General features: G+C 43.4%; 1 protein-coding gene and 1 long non-coding RNA gene across 3 annotated transcripts in view; both read right to left on the reverse strand.

Moving 5' to 3' along the window:
* Positions 1-22327, reverse strand: part of LOC310847238 — a 410873-nt gene that overhangs the window by 215624 nt on the left and 172922 nt on the right. The gene's annotated exons all lie outside the window — the stretch shown is intronic.
* Positions 19745-22327, reverse strand: part of DOK5 (docking protein 5) — a 54937-nt gene continuing 52354 nt past the window's right edge. For both annotated transcript variants that reach the window (XM_083744688.1, XM_083744689.1), the window contains exons 7-8: positions 22087-22207; positions 19745-20310 (exon numbers count right to left, since the gene is read on the reverse strand). In XM_083744688.1, the coding sequence (XP_083600814.1) occupies positions 20252-20310; positions 22087-22207 (180 nt within the window). In that variant the 3' untranslated portion in view covers positions 19745-20251. The remainder of the gene's footprint in view (positions 20311-22086; positions 22208-22327) is intronic.

Genomic DNA, 22327 nt, shown 5'->3' on the forward strand with positions numbered 1-22327 from the left:
ATGAGGACTTTTTCTCAAAATGAAAAGAAAAGAAAATCACAAACTGATATGGAACTGTGGAAAACAGAGCTTAAGATTTTAAGAACTGAAGAGCAGAAACTGACATACCCATCCCTATTAGAACCAGAAGCTGGTTAGGTTATTTTGACACCTAAGGAAGGAAACCCCACAATCCCATCTCCCGCTACCTGGCAGTAAAATGCAATAATAATAATAAATGAGCCAGAACAATCCTATATTCAGCCTCCTCTGCACCCATAGCCTTGCCACTTAGGCTAAACAGGCAGAAGGCAGAGGATAGACAAAACTCTTCCCCACGCTATGCCAGCCTGGGGATGGTGGAGATATCAGGTCCAAATCGAGCCCAGTTCTATCAAGTGATAACAGTGAGGCTGGCTTAGCCACTCCTGAACCATACAACCAACACCCTCTGGAGGCTTAGCTCCACCTGCACTTTGAGTATGTGGAATAGAGTGATCTACTTTTGTGGAGATCAGTGGAGCTGTTGGGGGCTTAGCATCATCCAATCTCTCTCCCCCACTCTTGGGATTGGGGGTTTGGTTTGCAGCCTACACAACAATTTGCTGTCTTTTCAGGACACTGAAACCAGATACTAGAGGTGTTCATTTCACTCTGTCTAATGGAAGCGTTAATCAACCCTGGGCTATCCACCTATTTTTTTAACGCACAAAGAGAAATCATTCTGGGTGTTTTAATTACCCTTTGTATGCTTTTTAAACACCGGTAGTTGCTATTTAGAAGTGTGTTAGTGCTTTTTGTATTTGTGCTTGTCATTTATCGTTTCTCATTTGTATTGTGAGCTAGCCTGGGACATATATGAAGAAGCGCTATATACCAATGTCATTCATAAATGAATAAATATCAGCAAGGCAGTTATGTGTTTGTGTCATCACCATGTGCGCTCCCTAGCGGGCTTTTCTACAACTATCAGAAGATGCAAGTGCATTGTGCTCTTAGCTTACCCAATGGCATCATGGCCACATTAGCATGTGGCAGGATCCCTCAGGATCCTCCCCTAGGAGGAGCTGGCTTCAGGCAACAGACCCATTGGCAAACCATCTCCGTGTTACAAAGACAGACGGTTGCCAACAACAACTCAACAGTGCTTAATTTGAGCTGCATGATAGCTAGGTGCAGCCTTCAAGGCTTAACCAAGGAAGCAAGTGAAGCAATCTAAAAGAGAGTGTTTCTGAACTTCCGGGGTGGCGCCTTCGGCAATGGCTGCCTCCCTCTGAACTGGAGGGACCAGCTCCGCGCAAAACGGGTCGTATCCGCTACGGCGAAGCGGGGACCCTTTAAAAAATCACAGGTGGATGAAGCCTGTGACCATGGGACTCGGTGGGCACCTTTAGCGCCCCCCCCAACCCGCAAAGGAACCCATTAACAGGCTCCGAAGCAAAGAGGGGGATGTGACGCAGTGCTGTGAGTCTACTGCTTTTTCTGTGGAGCAAAGCCGCATTGCCGTTGCCAGAGAGCGCTGCCTTTTTCCTGGGACAATTGGGCATCTAAAGAATCACCTGTGAGTACTTAAAACTCGAACAACTGGATTTTAAATAAGGACTGGCCAGTAGAGAAGAATTGGACTCAAAATTTATTTCAATTTGGTACTGAAACGGGAAGGTCTAAACAGGAAGTCAGCCTTCCGTTTCTTTGTAGTCAGAATAAAGCAAAGACAAGGTAAACTAGAGCTTAGAGAATTACTTTTAAAGGATTGACTTTCATCATTTAAAATCGTGGAACCCCCCTTCGGTGGCAGGAGAAGAAGGGGGATCTCTTTTTGGACTGTTTAAACCTGCAGAAGTGAGTTTAAAGTAAAGTAACTTTCCATCGGTCTGATCCTGGAGCGGAGTATCAGGACTGACATTTGAAGCTCATTGACCAGAGACAAATGTTTTTGACAGACAGCTAAAAGAAAAGTAACATAGGGATTCCATTGTTTCCTTTCGCATTTTAAAGGAACAAATATTGACTGAATATCTTAAAAAAGAAACTTTGTTGCTATTGCTCTTAAAAGAAAGAAACAGAAGTTTTCCCCCTAGAGGGAGACTGTGAAATTGTAACCAACTTCAGGAGCTTGCAGTTGTTACAGATTACAATCGTGGGAAAGGACTTGTGACCTTGTAGGACAATGTCTTTAGAAGCGCGGTTGGGTGCTCTCTGTAAAATAAATGCCCTATTAGACCAGCTAGGTCAGAAGATGGATATGATGACTAATGCGGTCAGAAATTTTGAACAGGCAATAGGAAAGTACACGGAGCCTACCCAGGAACTAAAACAGGAGTGTGCTACGACAGCACAGATGAGAGAAGAGGATATTGCTGAATCCTGGGTGCCAGAAATGGAGGGAGTTGCGGCCCTGCAGGATTATGAGCCTTTGGAAAGATAAAGTTTGGTTTGGTTTGGAAATGGGGGGTTGGATTGACCCTCCCATGCAGGAATATTTGGACTCTCTGAGTCTGGTAATGGGCCGTCAGATGTTTGGAGTTGTGGGGGCTCTTAATTTTGGAGGGAATCTGAAACAGGTGTTTAAATATCACATGGAGTTTTGTCCGGACTATGGAAATGGGGCTGATCTGCTGAAAAGGGTCAAAAACATTACTAAGCTGGAGTTCCCACGAGTGAAAGGAAAACATGAAGAAGAATCGCGGGGGGGGGGGGGACATGGAAGAGACTTGAGGGCCTCGGACATAAGGGCACCAGGTTAATGCACTAGATTAATGGGACAAAAAGGACTGGCAAAATCCGGGACCAGGAGGAAGGGACGCTGGATGAAGATTGGACTGTTTTACATTCTTTTTTTCTTTTGTCATTAGGACTGTTTCAAAATAATTGATGAATGTTAGAAAAATGTTGAAATGGAACTACTTGGCTCTAGTAAAAATGTTTTAAAGAATTAGGTTAATGATATGGCTATGAGAAGTTGATAAAAATAAGATTTAAGTTTTAAGTTCCAAGGCCTGCTATAAGACAAGATGAAAATAGATTAAGATAATGTAAGAAAATGTAAGGACAAAATATTGTGAACTATGGAAAGGATTTGCTGTGATAATTATTAACCAGGATACAAGAAAGGGGAGGAGGAGGAGGTCAAAGAAAGAAGGTAATGAAAGTTAAAAATTTGAGAATGGTGGATGTATTTTTTCCCCTATTTTTCTTTTCTTTTTCTTTGCCATGTATTTTTGTATGTTTTTTCTTCTTCTTTTTATTGTATTTCTTTTCATATGCTTTTTTTCTTTTTTCTGCATTTTGTAAACTTATGTTTTTTGTAAAATTTCAATAAATATTATAAAAAAAACTAAAAGAGAGTGTTTCTGAGCATGCATAAGGAACTTTAAGCCCTGCTTAAGCCCAACTACTAGCCCACACACAAACCATGCATCTATTTAGAAGCCCAGCTTCCAGATCAGATTGAATGATCTGGTCATGATCACACAAGACTTATGTCTAAACTGATTACTGTAATATGCAGCCATCCTATTTCAGTTCCATAGGTGCCAACTCCCTGGGACTCTGGGTACCCAAGGACCCACAAAATTTCCCATGAAGGGGCCACACACCCATAAATTTTGGTACCAGGGCCAAGCACGCTGCATGGCACCTATGATCCAGGATACCCACGTTCGTGGGGCCAAGCTGGCACTCGGGTTATTTCCATTGATTTCAATCATAACATTTTGGGTCCCTTGGCTCTATTGGGATGTGACATAGTTAGGTAGCCCCAGACAGACCAGGAGAAGGGGGAACACTAAGAAGGAGCAGATGGGGGAGGGGATGACTGGTACCCAGGGATGGAGAAGAAGGGTCCTCTCCTTGTGACTCTAGTTGCTAGAAAAGGAGAAGGAAAGCTGTCAGATCCTCTCTGCATCCCCCAGCAGAGCATGGGGCTCATTAGGGTAGGGAGAGGACTTCAGCATACACTTTTGTATGCATTTCTGCCCCCCCCCCCAGGAAGGAAAACTGAATCACAAAGCTTGGAGGTGTGCACAAGTCAATTGTTAGCTGTGTTTCAATCAATGAATAAATCAAAAGAGCTGCTAACCAGGCTGGTTACTGTACTAGCAGCCCAATCCATGGGGAGGAGAGAAGGGGAGAAGAAAGCAGATGACCCCCACCCATATTGGATTTGACGCCACCCACTTCTGCCAAACAGCCCCAAATAGACTAGCTCCAAGGAAATGCAGCCCTTGATAGAAGGAATGATTCACACCCCTGTTTTATCTGGTTCCATTACTTATTTCAACACATCAAAATCCTTGAAGGAAAAAATAGAAATAGGCTTTACTTAAGACATTCCCATTCATAACCGTCTTCTTCAAACTAAAGCAATGAAATGCTGCTTTTAGCTTAGAATCTGGGCAGGACAGAGCCAAGGTGTGTGGAGCTGAAGCTAAAAATCAGACTAAATAGCTACCACTGAGGGTGAGAATAATGAATTAATCAGTACATTTCTACATGTAACGTGGTGAGAAAATGCTAAGGTTTGTATCCCTCCCCTGATGATAAGTGGGAGACTGTTACTAGAACCTCAATTTGTAGATTCCCAAATCACTTTTATTTCATTTTTCCAGCAGTGCACATTTGATTTCTGTGAGCCAAGCAGGGGAGGAAATCAGAAGATCGGGCCAGGGTTTTCTCTCTTGCTGATTGCACTCCTAAAGAAGTGTCTTATGTTCAACCTACAAAGGGAGGTTATGGTGAACCTAGAGATGGGCCAAACTCATTGGAGCAATTCCACAGAACAATGTGCCCAGATTTTGGCACATAACTGATTTGCCATTCCTGGGATACAAATCCCACTCATAGACAGATAGCTAAACTTTATTCGCATTAGCCAACAGCCATAGCAACATAAAACAAGCAATATATACGATTAAAAAGACAACAATGTGTAAAAAGGACAATCAAATGACCAAGATTCTCGTTCAGATAGTGGCCCTTAATCTCATTGAATCCCACTCATACTGGCCCCACACATGCTGGTATTCTGCATGAAGGTCAAAAATATATTTGGATCACATGGGGCAGGGCTCCTGTGAATGCCCAGACCATAGCTGTCAACTTTTCCTTTTTCTTGCGAGGAATCCTATTTGGAATAAGGGAATTTCCCTTTTAAAAAGGGAAACATTGACAGCTATGGCCCAGACCCCTTTCCCACTCCAAGCCACAAGTGTTTGCCCCTAACACCTGAGTATTAGTGACTGTCGGGAGCCAGTGATGCAGTTGGCCACTCATTGCTCCATGGGTGGAAGATGAGTCAGATAGGCTGGAAGTCAGGACCACGGCAATGATATGGAAGACGCCTCAGGAAGTGCACAGACAGAACAGAAAGCAGTGGCTGGCGCTGAACAGGGTAGGGAGGAATCAGCAGTCAGAGTATCAGAAAGGCCATGCAAGAAGGCAAGAGGCAGAGGTTTGGAAGCAGAGGAAGAGAAGGGAGAATGAATATGGTGGGAAGGAACAGTTGGTGGGTTGCCTTATCTCAGCCACAAGGGCAATAGAGGAAAGTCTGGGGCAGGTAACACCAGTGGAGTACAAAGGGGAAACAACAAAATTGTAGCAAGCAAGCACAGATCCTACATTACAGAATGTAGGGGTGTCAGTAGGGATCCTACACTACAAGGAGTAGGTGAAAGGGCCCAGGAACATATGTTGAGCAGAGCACCCAAATTCAGAGAGTGAGGGGCTCACCAGGCAGTCTCTGAATACAGAAGACCCTCTGGAGTTCTGAAGATCCTTGGGATCTTCGGGGGGGGGGGGGTCTCCCTGAGAGTCATAAACAGCTACGTCCAAAGTAGCACTGATTAACACATTCTGCTAGCAGAATTGTTGTTGTTTAGTCATTTAGTTGTGTCCGACTCTTCGTGACCCCATGACCCAGAGCACGCCAGGCACTCCTGTCTTCCACTGCCTCCCGCAGTTTGGTCAAACTCATGCTGGTCCAACCATCTCGTCCTCTGTCGTCCCTTTCTCCTTGTGCCCTTAATCTTTCCCAACATCAGGGTCTTTTCCAGGGAGTCTTCTCTTCTCATGAGGTGGCCAAAGTATTGGAGCCTCAGCTTCACGATCTGTTCTTCTAGTGAGCACTCAGGGCTGATTTCCTTAAGAATGGATAAGTTTGATCTTCTTGCAGTCCATGGGACTCTCAAGAGTCTCCTCCAGCACCATAATTCAAAAGCATCAATTCTTCGGCGATCAGCCTTCAGCTCGCAGAATAACTTCCCCTTTCTCCCCATGCACACACTGAATCTGTGCAAGGAATGCCCCAAACCCTCTGAAACAGAATTGGGGAAGGTGCTGGATGTTCAGGGGAGAGGGGGGAGGGAATCCCATTGCACAAGACACAGATGGAGTGTGTTACTTGGCTGCCACACACTGGGTCAATAACTCATGAGCCTTACCTGGTATAATTGGGCATAAATCAGGTCTATGCCGTTTGCATATGAACATGCGGGGCTTGCAAAAATAAATGTCCATTGTCTGGATCCATTCCATATAATGTTCTGATTGTATCTGAACCCAGCTATATTCTGCAGGACTTCTGTTTCCTTATTTACCTTTAAAGCTTGCAGTGATGCTACAAACAGCCCCATCCTTTCCCACCCCGCTTTCTCTGACTGCCTCATCCATCATAGTTACACACGCAACAGCCTGCATAACCCAAATTCAACTGATATGAAACTGCACACTCCCAACAAGTGACTATTATTTTGCTGTAAGTGAGTATATATTTTTTGAGCAGACGGAGCTGAATAAATAAAATAAAGGACAGCCAAAGGGACCTCGAACAAACAGAGAGCTTAACACACGAGTATGGAGATGAAACTCTAATTAAATGCCTTGTTCTTGCTCAGAGCAAGCGGATCGCACCATTTTAAGCAATTCGCTGTGAGGACTCTGCCATCACATGCTGGAAAGCAAAAGCAACTTTGGATTGATTTGGTTTCAAGCTGTAAACAAGTAAATTGAATAATCTATTGGCAGAATAAATGTTATAAAAACACACAGAGAGACACAGGCCCTGAAAGAGACCTCGGCAAAATGTATTTTCTCTATTTCTGCTCAAGGTAAGCTCCATTTTCTATCGATCCTTATCGTCATCCTGCAAAAGGTCATCAAAGGTCCACCGCAAGACTTCTTTGTTCCCACAAATATTTGTTGCTTTCTCTTATCTGGAATGAAGCTGTATGATTGTATGAGGCACTGAGGTTTCCCCCCCCCCCTTCCCTCTGTCCGTTATATTCCTTTTTTAATGTTTTGAGGAAAGATAAAACTGCCACTAGTCAAATTAAACTTTCTATTCTTCTTTTTTCTTTTGCAAAGGTTTGAAAGTCCTTTTCTGAGTAAACTTGGGGCGGGGGTGGAATCGGACTAAGACCACATTCACATCATAAAGCTCTGTAATGCCACTTTAAACCGTCATGGCTTCCCTCAAATAATTGTGGGGAGCTGAAATTTGTTTAGGGTGCCGAGGGTTGCTAGGAGACCTCTCGTCCCCTCTCAGCACAACAATTCTCAGAGTGATTCAACAAACAATCTTTCTTCACAGGAAACTTTGGGAATTACAGCTCTGTGAGGGGAATAGGGGGTGTCCTGTCAACTCTCAGCACCCTCCAATGAAAATAGGGACATCCTATTCCATCATCATCATCATCATCATCATCATCATCATCATCATCTTCATCATCATTTTGCTGTTTATACCCCACCCATCTGACTAGGCTGCCCCAGTCACTCTGGGTGGCTTCCAACATATATAAAAACATTTAAAAAAATTAAACATAAAAACTTCCCTATACAGGACTGCCTTCAAATGACTTTTTTTGGGGGGGGAGGGTCAGATAACTCCATATCCCCAAACATTTCTCTGATGGACATAGAGATGTCCTAAGAAAAAGCTGGATCAAATCAGAAACCAGGGCAGCTTCTGTAAACTTGGGACTGTCCCTGGAAAATAGGGACACTTGGGGGGGGGGGTATGGCCACAGAGCTGCTATGAAGCATGGAGGGGGGGGTATAAGTTCTGAAGCCCTATTGGCCCCATGCTACCCTCAGTCAGGCCAATAGGCAACAACAGGTACTGTCAGCAGCCTGCAATTCTGTACGGTGAGCATCAGAATTGGTAGAACTGTATTCCCGGTCTGCAAAGTAAGAGCTGCATAGGCAAACCCTAACGGGAGGCATTCGTGATATAAAAATAGAAACATATGGCTGTAAATATAACATCTGTTTCTCAGGGCTTAGAACACTACAGGATATTATTGTGCATTTAAATATATTTTTTAAAGCATGCTAAATGTAGGTGCCCTTCTCTCCCTTGACTAAATTATGCTAAAAATAGAGATCATCCATCATTTAACACCGTGCACGTTTCATCTGGGTCATTACGTGTTTGTGAAGGAATCAGTGTTGATGCAAATATTAACTCCAGTTTTGCAAGATGTTTTGCAAAGGATGCCTTGCCTTTATTGCAGAAAGGGAGCAGTTAATCATTGCGGCCTGCGTACCTTGAATATCTTTATATAAAATGAAACATTACAGACATCCATTGAACATGGATGGGAAGGGGCATATGAGCCAACTCCTAGGGGCCGTGGGAACTTCAGCCCTGGGCAGTCCCATTCAAATGGTTTGTGTGCAGTGCATCATGTGATCGATTATGCAGGGTGGGGCTTACCTGGGCTCCTACAATATTTTGTGGGGTTGCGGGGAGCCATTCCTGGCTAGCTTCCTGGCAGGTCAGCTACTATTTTTTTACCAGGAGGGGAAAGAACAAGGTGGTGGGAAAGTTGGCATGGGGCAAATCCTGTAGCACCAGATGGTCCAAGGCATTTGCACCATGCTGATCTCTCTGCCACCCCACCCCTCTCCCTCCTAGATTGTGGTTCCACCCATTATCCACCCAGTGATATTGTTCTAGATAAAAGAGATGCCAGAACGCAACTCCCTTGTTCTCTAATAATTCCAATGGTGCCCACCTGAGAGGTGCCAGAACTGAGTTCCAGAAAGTTCCAGCTGGGGGGAAAAAAGCCCTGATTCCACCCCACCAGCAAGCCTCTTCTGTTTTAGTGTGGAGTTGGGTGTGCTTTTTTCCCTTTTATGATTGTTGTATATCAAGCTTGTTGTATGTGCTTTTTCTGGGGGTACGCAAGGGTATGTAGTACCACCACCCCCCCAAAAAAATGTTAAAAGTTTGGCACTTACTGTAATATCTTCAGTGTGAGTAAGCACCCTTTTTCTATTTTAAAAAAATGCACTGTATAATCACCCTGAGCTCCTATGGAAGAAAGGTGATTCATAAATAACTAAATAACCAAAATAAATGCGATCATAGATATAATTACATCAGTGCTTTATTTTAGGCCGTTACAGTAGATGCTCGCATTGCAAACGTGATCTGTGCAGGAGGCACGTTCACAACCCACAGCGCTGCAGCTGTGCATGTGCGGGTCACGATTCGGCGCTTTTGAGCATGCACAAAGTGCGATTTAGTGTTTCTGTGCATGCGTGAGTGCCAGAACCCAGAAGTAACCCATTCCGGTACTTCCGGGTTCAGCGCGGTGCACAACCTAAAAAAACACACAGCCTGAAGTGTGTGTAACCCGAGGTATGACTGTACATTGTTAATGTGACGTTACATTGTAGGTTTCTGGGAGTGGAGGGGTCAAAATGAACAGAAGGAATGAAAAGCTGCATGAAAATTTCAGAAATTATTCTACGTAGCTTGGTGTACCAGGATTCAGGAAGGGTGAGATGCAAAGCAGAGCAAATCCAGAGACTGCACACGATCCCATCCATATGTTGAATGAAAATTGGGGGGGGGGGGGAGCTGAGGGGCCTTGTCATATCCTTGCCACGCAGTGCCAATATTCACATTTCAGTGGACATCTGAGGAGCACAGAACTTTTATTGACCCATATGTGTAAAGAATGGCACAGATGACCATGAGTAAAAGGTAAGAAAGAACAAGAATGCAGCTTCCTCCATGCACTCTTTGAATGCAGGGAGGGGGTTTGTGGACACCCAGAAGCAGCTCATCTGCTGAGGCACAACAGCAGCAGCAGCAAAGCATGACTGCCGCTGTTTTGCCAGGAGAAATAGCAGGAAGGACCAGGCAGTGCCACTGGTGAATTAGGGGTTGTGCCAGATTGGCTCCCTCAGTGTCCTCAGACAGCCCTGACCTTCTTGCTGGTAAGCACCAGAGATGCAGCAGAGAGGCTATTGCTGTGGCTCTGCCCCACCAGGCAAGCTCCCCCTATGCAAACCTTCTCATCAAAGGAACAGAATGAAGGGGACCTGCTCAGCCCCATCAAACTGTGCTGCTTCCTAGTTGCTCCATTTTAAGACCCTAAGAAAAGCCTGCTGCATCAGGCGATGGCCCACCGGGTCCAGCATCTTGCTCTCACAGTGGCCAACCATGAATTTGCCTAATCCTCTTTTAAAGCCATCTAGAAGATTGGAGGCCATCACTGCCTCCTGAGGGACAGCGTTTCATAGCTGAACTATACACCATGTGAAGAAATACTTTCTCTCCCATAGTCTCAGACTTCCGAGGTCTTTCTAAGATAAATGTTGGGGACTCTCTCTGCAAGACAGAGGCGTTCCCTCAAGCAATGTGTGCTGCTGCTTAATCCTCAGAGCAAACCCACATCTCCCCGGACCAAAGAAGAGGCAGAACCTTGAAAGTGAGGATTCTCTACTTAAACCCTGCAAGTCCTTGTTCATACCGCATGTGGAGCAGCAGCTCAGGAAAGGTTTGCCAGGGCCCATATATTTGCAGAGGAGACGATTACAGCTCATCCCCCTTTCCCATTTACACTTTTATTGTTTTGTCTATAAGGTTTCGCCGGCAAGATCCCATTTAGAATAGCCCAGGTGCCTCACGCTGGCTCTATTGCTCCACGAGCAACAGGGGAGATAAAGGATGGAGGCTTGATACAGCAGAAACTGGGGACGGTTCCACAAGTGAGATAAAAGAAGAAAAAGTGTAAGATGTTTTGACTTTATTAGCTATAAACCCCAGTTTAGCCAGGGATCAAAGCACAGAGTAGGCACTGATAAGTAAATAAAGCAGTCGGCAGTTTCTTCTCTTGTCCTCTGAGATGGAAAAAGAGTGACGCCTAGTGGTCAGAGGAGCAACAACTTTTCCCAAAATGAAAGTTAAGAAGTAGGTCTAAGACCAACAACAACAACAAAAAACATCCTAAATTCTACAATGTAAAATTCATTTTTCATGTTTTGTAATCATTGTCCCATTGGGCTGGATGTGCTTATCTTGCTTTGCAAATAGATATTTATTTCATCAGCTGAATTCGTGGTGCAATTTTTCAGTGATATCTTGATGTCATCTGTTGTGATATAAAGTCATTCTGTTTGATGAAGTCTGAGGGCCTAACTAGGTAATAGGCTGTATTCAGCTAAGGCTTACAGTCAAACCTCGGCTCTCGACCAGCTCCGTTTTCAAACGTTTCGGTTCCCGGACGCCAAAAACCCAGAAGTAAATGCTCCAGTTTTCAGACATTTTTTGGAACCCGAATGTCCGATGCAGCTTCTGCTTGAGTGCAAGATTCTGCCACGCCTCGGTTGTTGAACATTTCGGTAGTTGAACCGTCTTCCAGAATGGATTACATTTGACAATCGAGGTTTGACTGTACTCAGAGTACACACATTAAAATGAATGGACTTAACTTAGGCATGTTCACTAATTTCAGTGTGTCTCGCAGGTGGCGCTGTGGGTTAAAGCCTCAGTGCCTAGGACTTGCCGATCGAAAGGTCGGCGGTTCGAATCCCTGCGGCGGGGTGCGCTCCCGCTGCTCGGTCCCAGCGCCTGCCAACCTAGCAGTTCGAAAGCACCTCCGGGTGCAAGTAGATAAATAGGGACCGCTTACCAGCGGGAAGGTAAACGGTGTTTCCGTGTGCAGCTCTGGCTCGCCAGAGCAGCGATGTCACGCTGGCCACGTGACCCGGAAGTGTCTTCGGACAGCGCTGGCCCCTGGCCTCTTGAGTGAGATGGACGCACAACCCCAGAGTCTGTCAAGACTGGCCCGTACGGGCAGGGGTACCTTTACCTTTTACCTTTACTGTTTAGTAAAGCTTAGCTGAATGTTACTGACTACATTTTGTCACATTTACATACTTTTAAAAATGAGATATGAGAGGGGGTCAATCTGGAATCAGGAATGTGGCATGGGGAAGGATATATTCCCTCTGTGCAGGGCATGGCATGGGGAAGGATATATTCCCTCTCTTCCCCTATGCAGCTGCTATTTGTCCCGAGAGGGAAATGGATATGGGTGCAAAAGGGAAAATAATTCCTGAAAAATGGGGTGGAAGAAATAGAAAGAAACTTTTGAGCTGCTTCTGGGTGTCCATAACCATGCAGTTATGCCATTGAGTTCAATAAGACTTATTCCCAAATGGGTGAGCACAAAAATGCAGCTTAAATCTTAGGTCTGACATGATTTTAAAAGTGGCAAACACTATTCATACAGTTGTGTATGAGCCATATTGGGTGCTTTTCCACACTTGCAATTTATAGTGCTAGGGGTGTTCTGGATTTTTTGGCATCTTGCCACACAACATCATCAGTATTCAGCTAGTATTTTGGAATAACATACTCAAAAACCACCTGACTCTTGTGAAAGACATCCCTACTCAAATGTAAGGCAAGCATGCCAAAAGCACCCCACCTGAGAGAATTTCAGTGAAACGGTCTCTTTCCTTTGATGATTTCTTTTCTCATTAACCAATCGGTGAAAAATAGGAGACATTTTCAGCACAGCACCAACATCAATGACTTACTCACGCATAGGAGGGGAACCATGAATGAACAAGGTGTCTACTTCATAACGACCACATCTGAGCCATATCTGTCTTCAGAATCCATTTAAAAAGACTAGTAGACTGAAGACCTTGAAATATTTATTAAAACGTAGACATACCATTCAGGCAAATATGTCTTCTCCTTTGAAAACATATTTTGACAGTGGGGGGGACGGGGAGAAACTAGAGAGAATTTTTTTTCATTTTAAAAGAGTGCTCATCAGGTCTATTTTTCCTAAACAATCCAACAGATCCACCTCCTCATCCAAGTTCCTTTCTTGAAATGGTTCCCAGTCACCAAACCTGCCAACACTTCTTTGGTGAAAATACGAATGTCCTTAATACTACTACTACTACTACTACTACTAATAATAATAATAATAATAATAATAATAATAATTTTATTATTTGTACCCTGCCCATCTAACTGCGTTGCTGCAGCCACTCTGGGTGCCTTCCAACATATATAAAAACATAATAAAGCATTAAACATTTTTTAAAAAAACACCTTCCCTATACAGAGCTGCCCTCAGATGTCTTCCAAAGGTTATATAGTTACTTATCTCCATACCCTCCAACATTTCTCGGGTGAAAACAGGGATGTCCCAAGGATAAGTGGGACATTCTGGGATCAAATCAGAATCCGGGATGGCTTCTGAAAATCTATGGCTGTCCCTGGAAAATAGGGGCACTCGGAGGGTCTGGATCACTTGTTCCCTATTATGCTGACAGGCTACTGGTTGTTAGCAAGAACTGACAGCAAACCCAGCCAGGTCATCTTTGGTCTACTGAAGAGCATAGGGAGAGCCTGATGGATGAAGCCAGTGGTCCATCTATGCCAGCATCCTGTTGTCATAGTGGCCAACCAGATGCCTGTGAGAAACCTACAAGCAGGACCCGAGCACAAGAGCTCTCTCCCCTCCTGTAGTTACCAGCAACTGGTATTCAGAAGCCTTACTGCCTCCGACCATGGCAATTCACACAGCAGAGGACCGGTACTGTTTATTTTAGGATTTATTGCATCTCTATCCCACCTTTTTCTCGAAGGAGCTCAAGGCCATGCATATGATTCCTCTCCTCCTCAATTAATCCCCACAATAGCCCTGTGAGGTAGGTTAGGCTGAGTGGCAGTGACCCAATGAGTTTCATAGCTGAGCAGAGATTTGAACCCTGGTCTCCCAGGCTCCAGTCTGACACTCCAACCACTACAGCACACTGGTCACAATATCATTGTCCCAGGTGCAGCAAGACTGAATATTGCTAAATTAAGAATGATGAATAATTATGCTATAATAAAAATTATCTGCATGTTTCACTAATGAATGGGGATAATCTCCTGCTTATGCATGGCTTATGCATGTCTCCTCGGATGTAAGTCCCATTGAGTTCAAACTGGGCTAGGGTTGCAGGCTTTGACTCCCAGCTAGAGCAGGAGATGTCTAGAAGTGGCTGAAACTAATAATTATAATAAATTTATTTTTTGTACACTGCCCATCTGATTGGGTTGCTCCAGCCAGTCTGGGCAGCTTTCAATGTATATAAAAGCATAATAACGCATTAAACATTAAAAACTTTCCTATATAGGGGCGCATTTCATTCCTGCTTGGAACCAAGGTAGTTTACTCTGTCCTTGTTAAAATGAACAGCAATGCAAAGACAGAAAGTATGTCAGATTCACTATGCAGAGCCACAGGGTAGCAATGCTCAACCCTTATTTCCTCTGCATGCTGTTTATGTGCAAGGTCATTTAATTAATAGTAAGCTGAAATTGCAGTCCTGGGGTGTTTAAAGGCCTTGTTGGTTGCATTCCAGCACAGCTTTCTAAGCTCTTAAGTCTCATTGATTTCAGTGGGATTTTGGTGCACAGGAAGCTATGTGCTTGATCACGCACACTCTTGCCTTTATATCTAGATATATATGTCCACAGCACTTATGAAAACAAAATGTTGAATGTTAATGCATGGTTAACTTGAATAAACAGTTAAGTCATGCAAAGATTTATTACAATCACATACATATATATTCCATTGCAAACCGCTTAGCGGTCTTCTGTTGAGCAACTGGTATTTCCATTTTAAAATAAAACAAATAAAACAAAAATTTAAAACGTTAAATCAATGTTTCCCAAATCTTATGGGGAGGGGGTTATTATTATTTTTCTTCAGTACTATGTTATTTTATTTTTTGTGTTTTTATATTGTAAACCACCCAGTGATCCTCAGATGAAAGGCAGTATAGAAATCTAATTGATTGATTGATTGATTGATTGATTGATTAAATTTAATATTTCAGAATCTTTTGGTATTCCAGTGAACGAGGCATGTCAAAATTCAGTCACACGTGCACCATCTCATCATTACATGCAAGCCCTAAAGTATAAAGGAACCTATTAGAATTCATCTCCAAGTAGCTTTTTGGAAACCTTTTACCCAAAGCCAGAGGCGATCTGATCTCGCAATCCCTCTCCTTCTGGTTAGCTAATGACCTCTCTAGCTAATTCAGCTCACAATGGTAGAGCAACAACCCATCTGACAAATTGATTCTGATCATCAGTATCCACAGGTACACATTTGTCTAACAGTTTGTGACAGCTTTTGACACGAAATGTCATAAATGATATTCCAAATCATAAGAGGAATGCAAAACATTCGAAAGTAGCATGACCTCTCTGGGTCCCACTCCCTCTCTGCCACAACTCTGGTGGAATGTAGGCAGATATCAGATGCAGCTGACTAACGGGCTTATCCTTTCAAGGCCAGGTTTATGGAATTTCCCATCTTCCTTATAACTGGACTACTCCATTGTATATATAGTTGCACTGTATCAATTACTAGTGGAAGACAGGAGTGCCTGGCGTCCATGGGGTCACGAAGAGTCGGACACGACTAAACGACTAAACAACAGCAATCAATTACTGGGTGGATATAGTCTTGATGGAGGCTTCTACAGAACTGCCACCTCCATGATAAACAGAAACACAAATGGATGCTGTCGTTAGCCCAAGGGAAAGTGCGAGCAGGACAAAATTTCCAAGATAGCAACCAATTCAGTCCCAAATTGCCATTTAAACCATTTATTTATGTGAGAAGCCCAGCCCAGAAATAAATAACATTTTAATCTGTGTTCCTTATAAATTAAGCTCTGCTGAATTAAGCAGAGCGGTGCAGAAGGTCTTAAACAACAGTGTTGTATTGATTTCCTCGCTAAGCAACACAATGCCATCTAACTATCCTTTATTTCATATGTATCCTTTGGCCAGAGCAAAGCAGATGAGCTGCACCTTCTTTGTCTGCACCTTTGCCTCCGTATTTACTAGGACATCTTACTTTTCTATAGCCTTTCAATTCGGAAAGACTCCCAAGGATGATAAAGCTGATAAAATTGCAAATCCAAAGACTATTCTTACCCACTGCCCAGTCATCAGACTAGCAGAATTATAGCGCATCAGGTGGCTTATGAGAGGTCTGTTCCCCCAATTTTTTGTGCTGGCATTTCAGATCTACATTTAATGAAGGATTAGTTAGAATCCTTAGCTGTGCTTTCAGGTTTTCAGGAATCTCTTCTGCATATCTGGGTACCATTTCATTAATTTCCATGCTCACTACAGAAGAATGCATTGGTGTTCTCTTTGGTCTCCCATTTCATTTATGATTACTTTGTGATGCTCTGAACTGTTTAACTTTGCACAACTCAACAGCTGTGGACAACCTCTTCTCCTGTTGTATTCAACTTCTCCACATCCTCCTCTGCAAATGCTGTTAAGTGACATTTATCTTTCCATTGCTTCCTTTGTTGCACAAGCTTCCTGGCTGTTGAGTTACTGTTGCTTACCAGGTGGGACAAGAAAGCTGGCATGGTGCAAACACACTGGCAGAAGCACTGGATTGGCTCTGCCAGGGCATTTGTACTATGCTGACCTCCCTGCCACCTTGCCTTCCTCGTAAGCAATGGCAATCTACCTGCGGGGGGTACCACCCTACCCCGCAAGTCACTTCTGGCACATTTCCTTGTGGTAGCATCCCTTGGGTCTGACAATATGCCACTTTGAGTGGTCGCCTGGCCTTTGCTGGAATGCCAGGTGTTGCAGTGAGAAGTGAGTGGCAAGTAGCCTCCATTCTCATATGGAAAACCAGGTACAGACTTGGGCATCCTTCCTGATCAGAATGCTTTGCCCTCAAGTCATATGTAGGCAAATAGCATGGCGATACAATGCGTAGCAATGAGGCCATGCAAATGACTCTGAACTCGTCAAAAAATTACATACTAAAATATTGCATCCAGGAACCTACCTGTGTACCTGACTCAGCTGTCAGGGGAAAGTGCTATGCATAGTACAACCAGTCTCATCAACTGTGGGAAACTGTGTACGTGCAGCTACCCACGCAGAGTCAATTAAGGTTTGGCAGACAGCCAGAAGGCAATCTGAAGGAGTATGTCTGCCTGGTGATAACAGAGGCATGGAGACAGCTCCCTGATTGGTCAAGCTCTCTCAAAGAGTGATAATTAATGGCCTGCTAACTGGAATGTGTTAGTTCAGTAGTTCAGTGTTCAGAGGTTCAGAGTTCTGTGTGTCAGTGTAGGAGTTGTGAGTCGTGTATGAGAGAGCTAGTTAAAGATCCGTGTTCTGTTCCTGTAAATAGTCCACTGTATATAATAAACACCTAACTACAAGTGCCTGGTTCCTGCTTCGTCTATCCTGTCTGCAGCCAAGTCGCCAATTGCCTCCGTGGATTCTGCGTGTACTCTGCTAGATCTGGCTAAGGTCCTGCAACTAGTCAGAAAGTTGCAAGACACCAAATAGGTTTTGCCAATAAATAGCGTGGCGATACAATGACTCTGAACACTTCAAAAAATTACATACTAAAATACTGCATCCAGGAACCGACCTGTGTGCCTGACTCGGGGGGGGGGGGAGTGCTATGCATACTGCAACCAGTCTCATCAACAGACTGAGGCAAGCTTCTAGGAGCTGGTTTAAACACAATGCCAGAAGTGTTGAGACAAGTTGCCAACAGTGCATCCCTAAAATTAGTTGTCACTCCCTGCCATGACTGAAAGGGGTCCAAGTTATAAATATACATTGTTAACTGAGAGGATACCTTGAAAACATGACGGCAAGCAATGAATTTCCATTGCTGAATTCTAGAATTTTAGTTTGTTGCATTGCTTCCACTCTTCATTTCTCCTACTCCCGGTGTTTTTTTCTCCGAAAATCTCAAAGCTGCACTGTTTTCTATCCCATACATCCTAAATTCATTTGAGAGGCTCAGCAAGACATTTCTGTCAATCTCCATTTCTCTGACCGGGCAGTTCTCTGCACCACTCAGCCAGTCTCTGTCCAAAAGTATTGCTATGGTCAAGAGGTTCCACCCATCTGCCTACAGGCCAAAAAAATATATGATAGTAAATATGTGTGCTAAAGGAGTTACTGGCTCTTGGTCTCAGATGTGCAGTTCCCTCCTCCCTCCTGTTGTCATGATGGCAATCCACCCACATTAGCAGCTCGACTTTTCTGATAGATCCAGGAGCCCATACATCTGTTCTGAGCATGCTCAGAGCTGTTTCCTGGAAGGCCAAACCTATACAGTAGCAAAGCTAAGGCCCAGAGTCCCTGACCAGCTTTGTTATTTGATACTTTATTACTTCTTTCAATATTTGTGTGAACCAACTCCACTGGACACACTCCTGTTTGTAAAATAAATGGGTTGGGTTTTGTTTTGTTTCTTCTATTTATACCATATTTTAAACGAATGGGGATGACTTAGATTATTACAGTGGTACCTTGGGTTAAGTACTTAATTCGTTCCGGAGGTCCGTTCTTAACCTGAAACTGTTCTTAACCTGAAGCAGCACTTTAGCTAATGGGGCCTCCCGCTGCCGCTGTGCCACCGGAGCACAATTTCTGTTCTCATCCTGAAGCAAAGTTCTTAACCTGAGGTACTATTTCTGGGTTAGCGGAGTCTGTAACCTGAAGCGTCTGTAACCCGAGGTACCACTGTATTTGTAAAGGAGTTTCCCGCATATCCTGTAGCAGTTCACCCTCATTTAAAGCTGGGCCAAGGCTCCTTGGTATGCTAACATAGAGATACTGCCCTACATAGGTTAGAACCCTACATGAGTCAAGCCATGACTATCGGGACAAGCTCAATAGTGGAACAGCTGCTTTGAATGCAGAAGGTCCCTGGTTCAATCCCTGGCATCTCCAGGCAAAAATGTGACTGTCCTTGACTGAAATTCTGGAGCACCTCTGCCACTCACTGTAGACAATACTGAGCTAGATGTACAAATGGTCTGATTCTGAATAAGGCACTTTTCTATGTTTTGTAAATTCATGTTCTGTTGCATTCAACAGTTGTCTCATTCTGGGCTAACAGGATAATCTGCATCCATATTTCTCTTCATTAGTCCCCCCCCCCCTTAATATCTTCCACTTCACTTTCACCACCTTCATATTAAGGCTTGAGCATACTATTTCACTTCATGTTCTGCTTCTCGCTTTATTGTTTAGCTGCATGTGTACAAGCTACTATTATATAAGTTCAGCTTTATTAAAAATGCCTATTGCAATATTGTTTATTTTTCTCAGCTCCATAACTTGAACGTTTACAAGAAATGAAATCCCTCGATTTGCGTTCGGCAAAGGATGTACGTATGTGCTTACCTCTTGTGATGCCATTGGGATGCAGTGCTCTTCCTAATAAGACACTGAGAGTCAGACTCTTATTACTTGTTGGCAGCACCTTAGATATGGTGCTTCTGTTGATGTTCTGAACCTGTGTCTCTCAGAAAACTCGCATGCAATATTTCAAGCGATGTGGCAAAGAGCGTTTTACTTCTAAACTTCTAAAAGGTGTTTTAAAACACAGGAGTATGAAATGAAACATAAAAAGACCAGAGAAATGTCTGCTGATAACTTAGATTAGTCTTAATCAGACTTTAATAGACAGGGACAACAGATTCCAGTTCCAAAAAACTGGTCACCATTCTGAAAATTGCTATGCTCAGTGATGAATCAGGACACTGAAGTTAAAGAAAAATATACAAATATTTCATGTAGTTTATACATGTAAACTACATTATCTAAGATACCATCAAAATGAATCTTGACCAACTGATAGCATAGGACAAATCATCAACAGATATCAATTATATTCCAAAGATAATAATAATCACACACCAAAGGAGAGCTTCTTTTCTTCTGGATGTAACTATGAAATATAGCAACTTTCCAATATTATCTCTAAGATGTATATCTTTTGGTTGAAGTTTAAAAAATAACATCGCAGTCTTAATCCAGTCTTTCTTTCTTCTGTCAGCATCATTATTGTTGGCCAATTGTCAATGAAAGCCTCTTTGCTGGAGCAGTCTATCTCAAGGAGCACACATTTCAAATGTCCTCGGCTTTCTTTTATCAATGCTCTGACCGATAGGTGGGGAAAGTCTCTGTCCGGTGGATCTTCAGTGGACTATCTTCTCCAAATCAGATCAGGGGGTGGAGGGGGGAAAATCAATATATCAGTCCATCTATCATACATGTTATGTCTAATACATGGGTGGGGAATATGTGGCGTTCCAGTTGTTATTGGACTCCAACTCCCATCAGCCCCAGACAGCAAGGCCAGTGATGAGGGATGATGGGAGTTGGAGGCCCACAGATAGCAGGACAGTTTATTATATGTATATAATAAAACACCTTTAAAAGCAGTACAAAATAACCAACATAAGGTAAACCCCAGCCTACCTTTCTCTCAGCCAACTGGGACTCAGGAAGAGCCCTGTCCTTTTTGCAAAATGGATTTTTGATGCTTTTCAGCATCAATGAATCCTACTGTGTCCTTATTCCTGTTGACCAGGCCAGCCTCTCCTTCCTGCCTCAGCTGCCATCTTACATAATTCCATTTCACACCTTGCCTTCCACTTCAGATTAGGCTTGGCTTTGCCCAGTTTTTAACCCTAGAAATCTACCTAGCCCTGTCCATACTTAGCTGAATGTGGCTCAAATAACTTCTGGTCTGAATACTCTCAAACTAGGTTTGGGATCCCTAATACATTGAGTCCAATTTCCATTGATCTTTTAATTTTCTTCCACATTTTCATATGTTCTTTTGCTGTTCCAAACATATTGCGGAGAACGGCCCGCACAGCTGATCCTCACACAAAACTTTATTATTTTGCCCACATTCCAGATAAAAGACTCTTCTTCAAACATAAAAGGAGTTGGAGAAATCCCTGTGGTTTAATTATCACATATTGGGCATATTTTGATTCATTTTAAGTGCTTAAAAACTGGGATCAGCCTTCAGGTAAACACGGCTGAGCAAAGATGGGCATTTTCAAGACTCCTTCCTTCCTAGATTCTCGGGATTTGGATTTAGAAACATGAAGCAGTCACAGGAACTTCAGCTGAAGATATGAGCACCCATCTTTCCAGATCCAGGCAATGAAATGCTATATTGAACATTAGTCAATGTACTTATCCTGGCCACTAGATGTCCCTCAGAGATCATAAGAAAACATATTTAACATGCTGTCCAGCGATTAGATGCATATATATGCCCTCCTCCACACACACACATTTCCATGTTTAGCAGGGGAGCATAATTAAAAACTTTATTATAAAATTTCCTGTGATCATATGTGAGGAGATATGAGGTATAGTTCGCAGCACTTTTGCAAAATGTCCAGAATAACTATAGAAGAGGAGGGAAGTGGCTGTTCTTCTAACAACGATCCTGGCAAATATTTGGCCAATAGCCCAGAAAATATTGATGTGAAGGCTAGACGATATGAGGCAAATATCACCCAAGGACTGATGGCATCCATCTGTCTTTTCAGTGGGGAAATGTCTTCTGATAAACTGATCACTGTTGGCTCACATATGGCCATGACACTACACTAGCAAACCTTGGGCTCATTGCTCCCTCTTTTTCTTCATTTCTTCCTTTTGCCCTTTCCACTTGTCTCCTGAACCTCCTGGTTGACAGCAAACCAGAGTTTGTTCTTACAACCAAATTGGCAAGCTGTAGTTTGTGCTTGTCCTTCAACCTGAAGCTGGAAACCCTGGTTTGGAGAGTGAGCACAAACCATAGTTTGACATGGGAAGACAGGAAGAGAATCAGAGCATGTGAGGGAAGGAGGAAGAATGCAAGCCCATTCCTGGCATACCAAACCATCGTTTGGCGATACACGAGATACAGTACTTATTAATGAAAGAAGGCCTCAGCTATTATTCCATCAGCTTCCTACCTTGTAAGCCAAAGAGCTGCCCAGTGCTGTGTTGCCGTGTGATGTGCTGCCAATAGGCACTGCGGGGCAAGGGGACCATGGTGCTGAGGGAAACAGCCCGGTCACTCATTTTCATCTGTAGCTGAAAGAAAAGGCAATGGACCTTGAGATAAACACATGGCGATATAATTCAATCATGAAAATGTTGCGTTAAAACCTATTTCAAGCTTGTAGAAACTTTAGCTTGGAGATGTGATACTGC

The sequence above is a fragment of the Podarcis gaigeae genome, assembly GCF_964106915.1.
Source record: "Podarcis gaigeae genome assembly, chromosome: 6".
Classification (NCBI taxonomy): Eukaryota; Metazoa; Chordata; class Lepidosauria; order Squamata; family Lacertidae; genus Podarcis; species Podarcis gaigeae.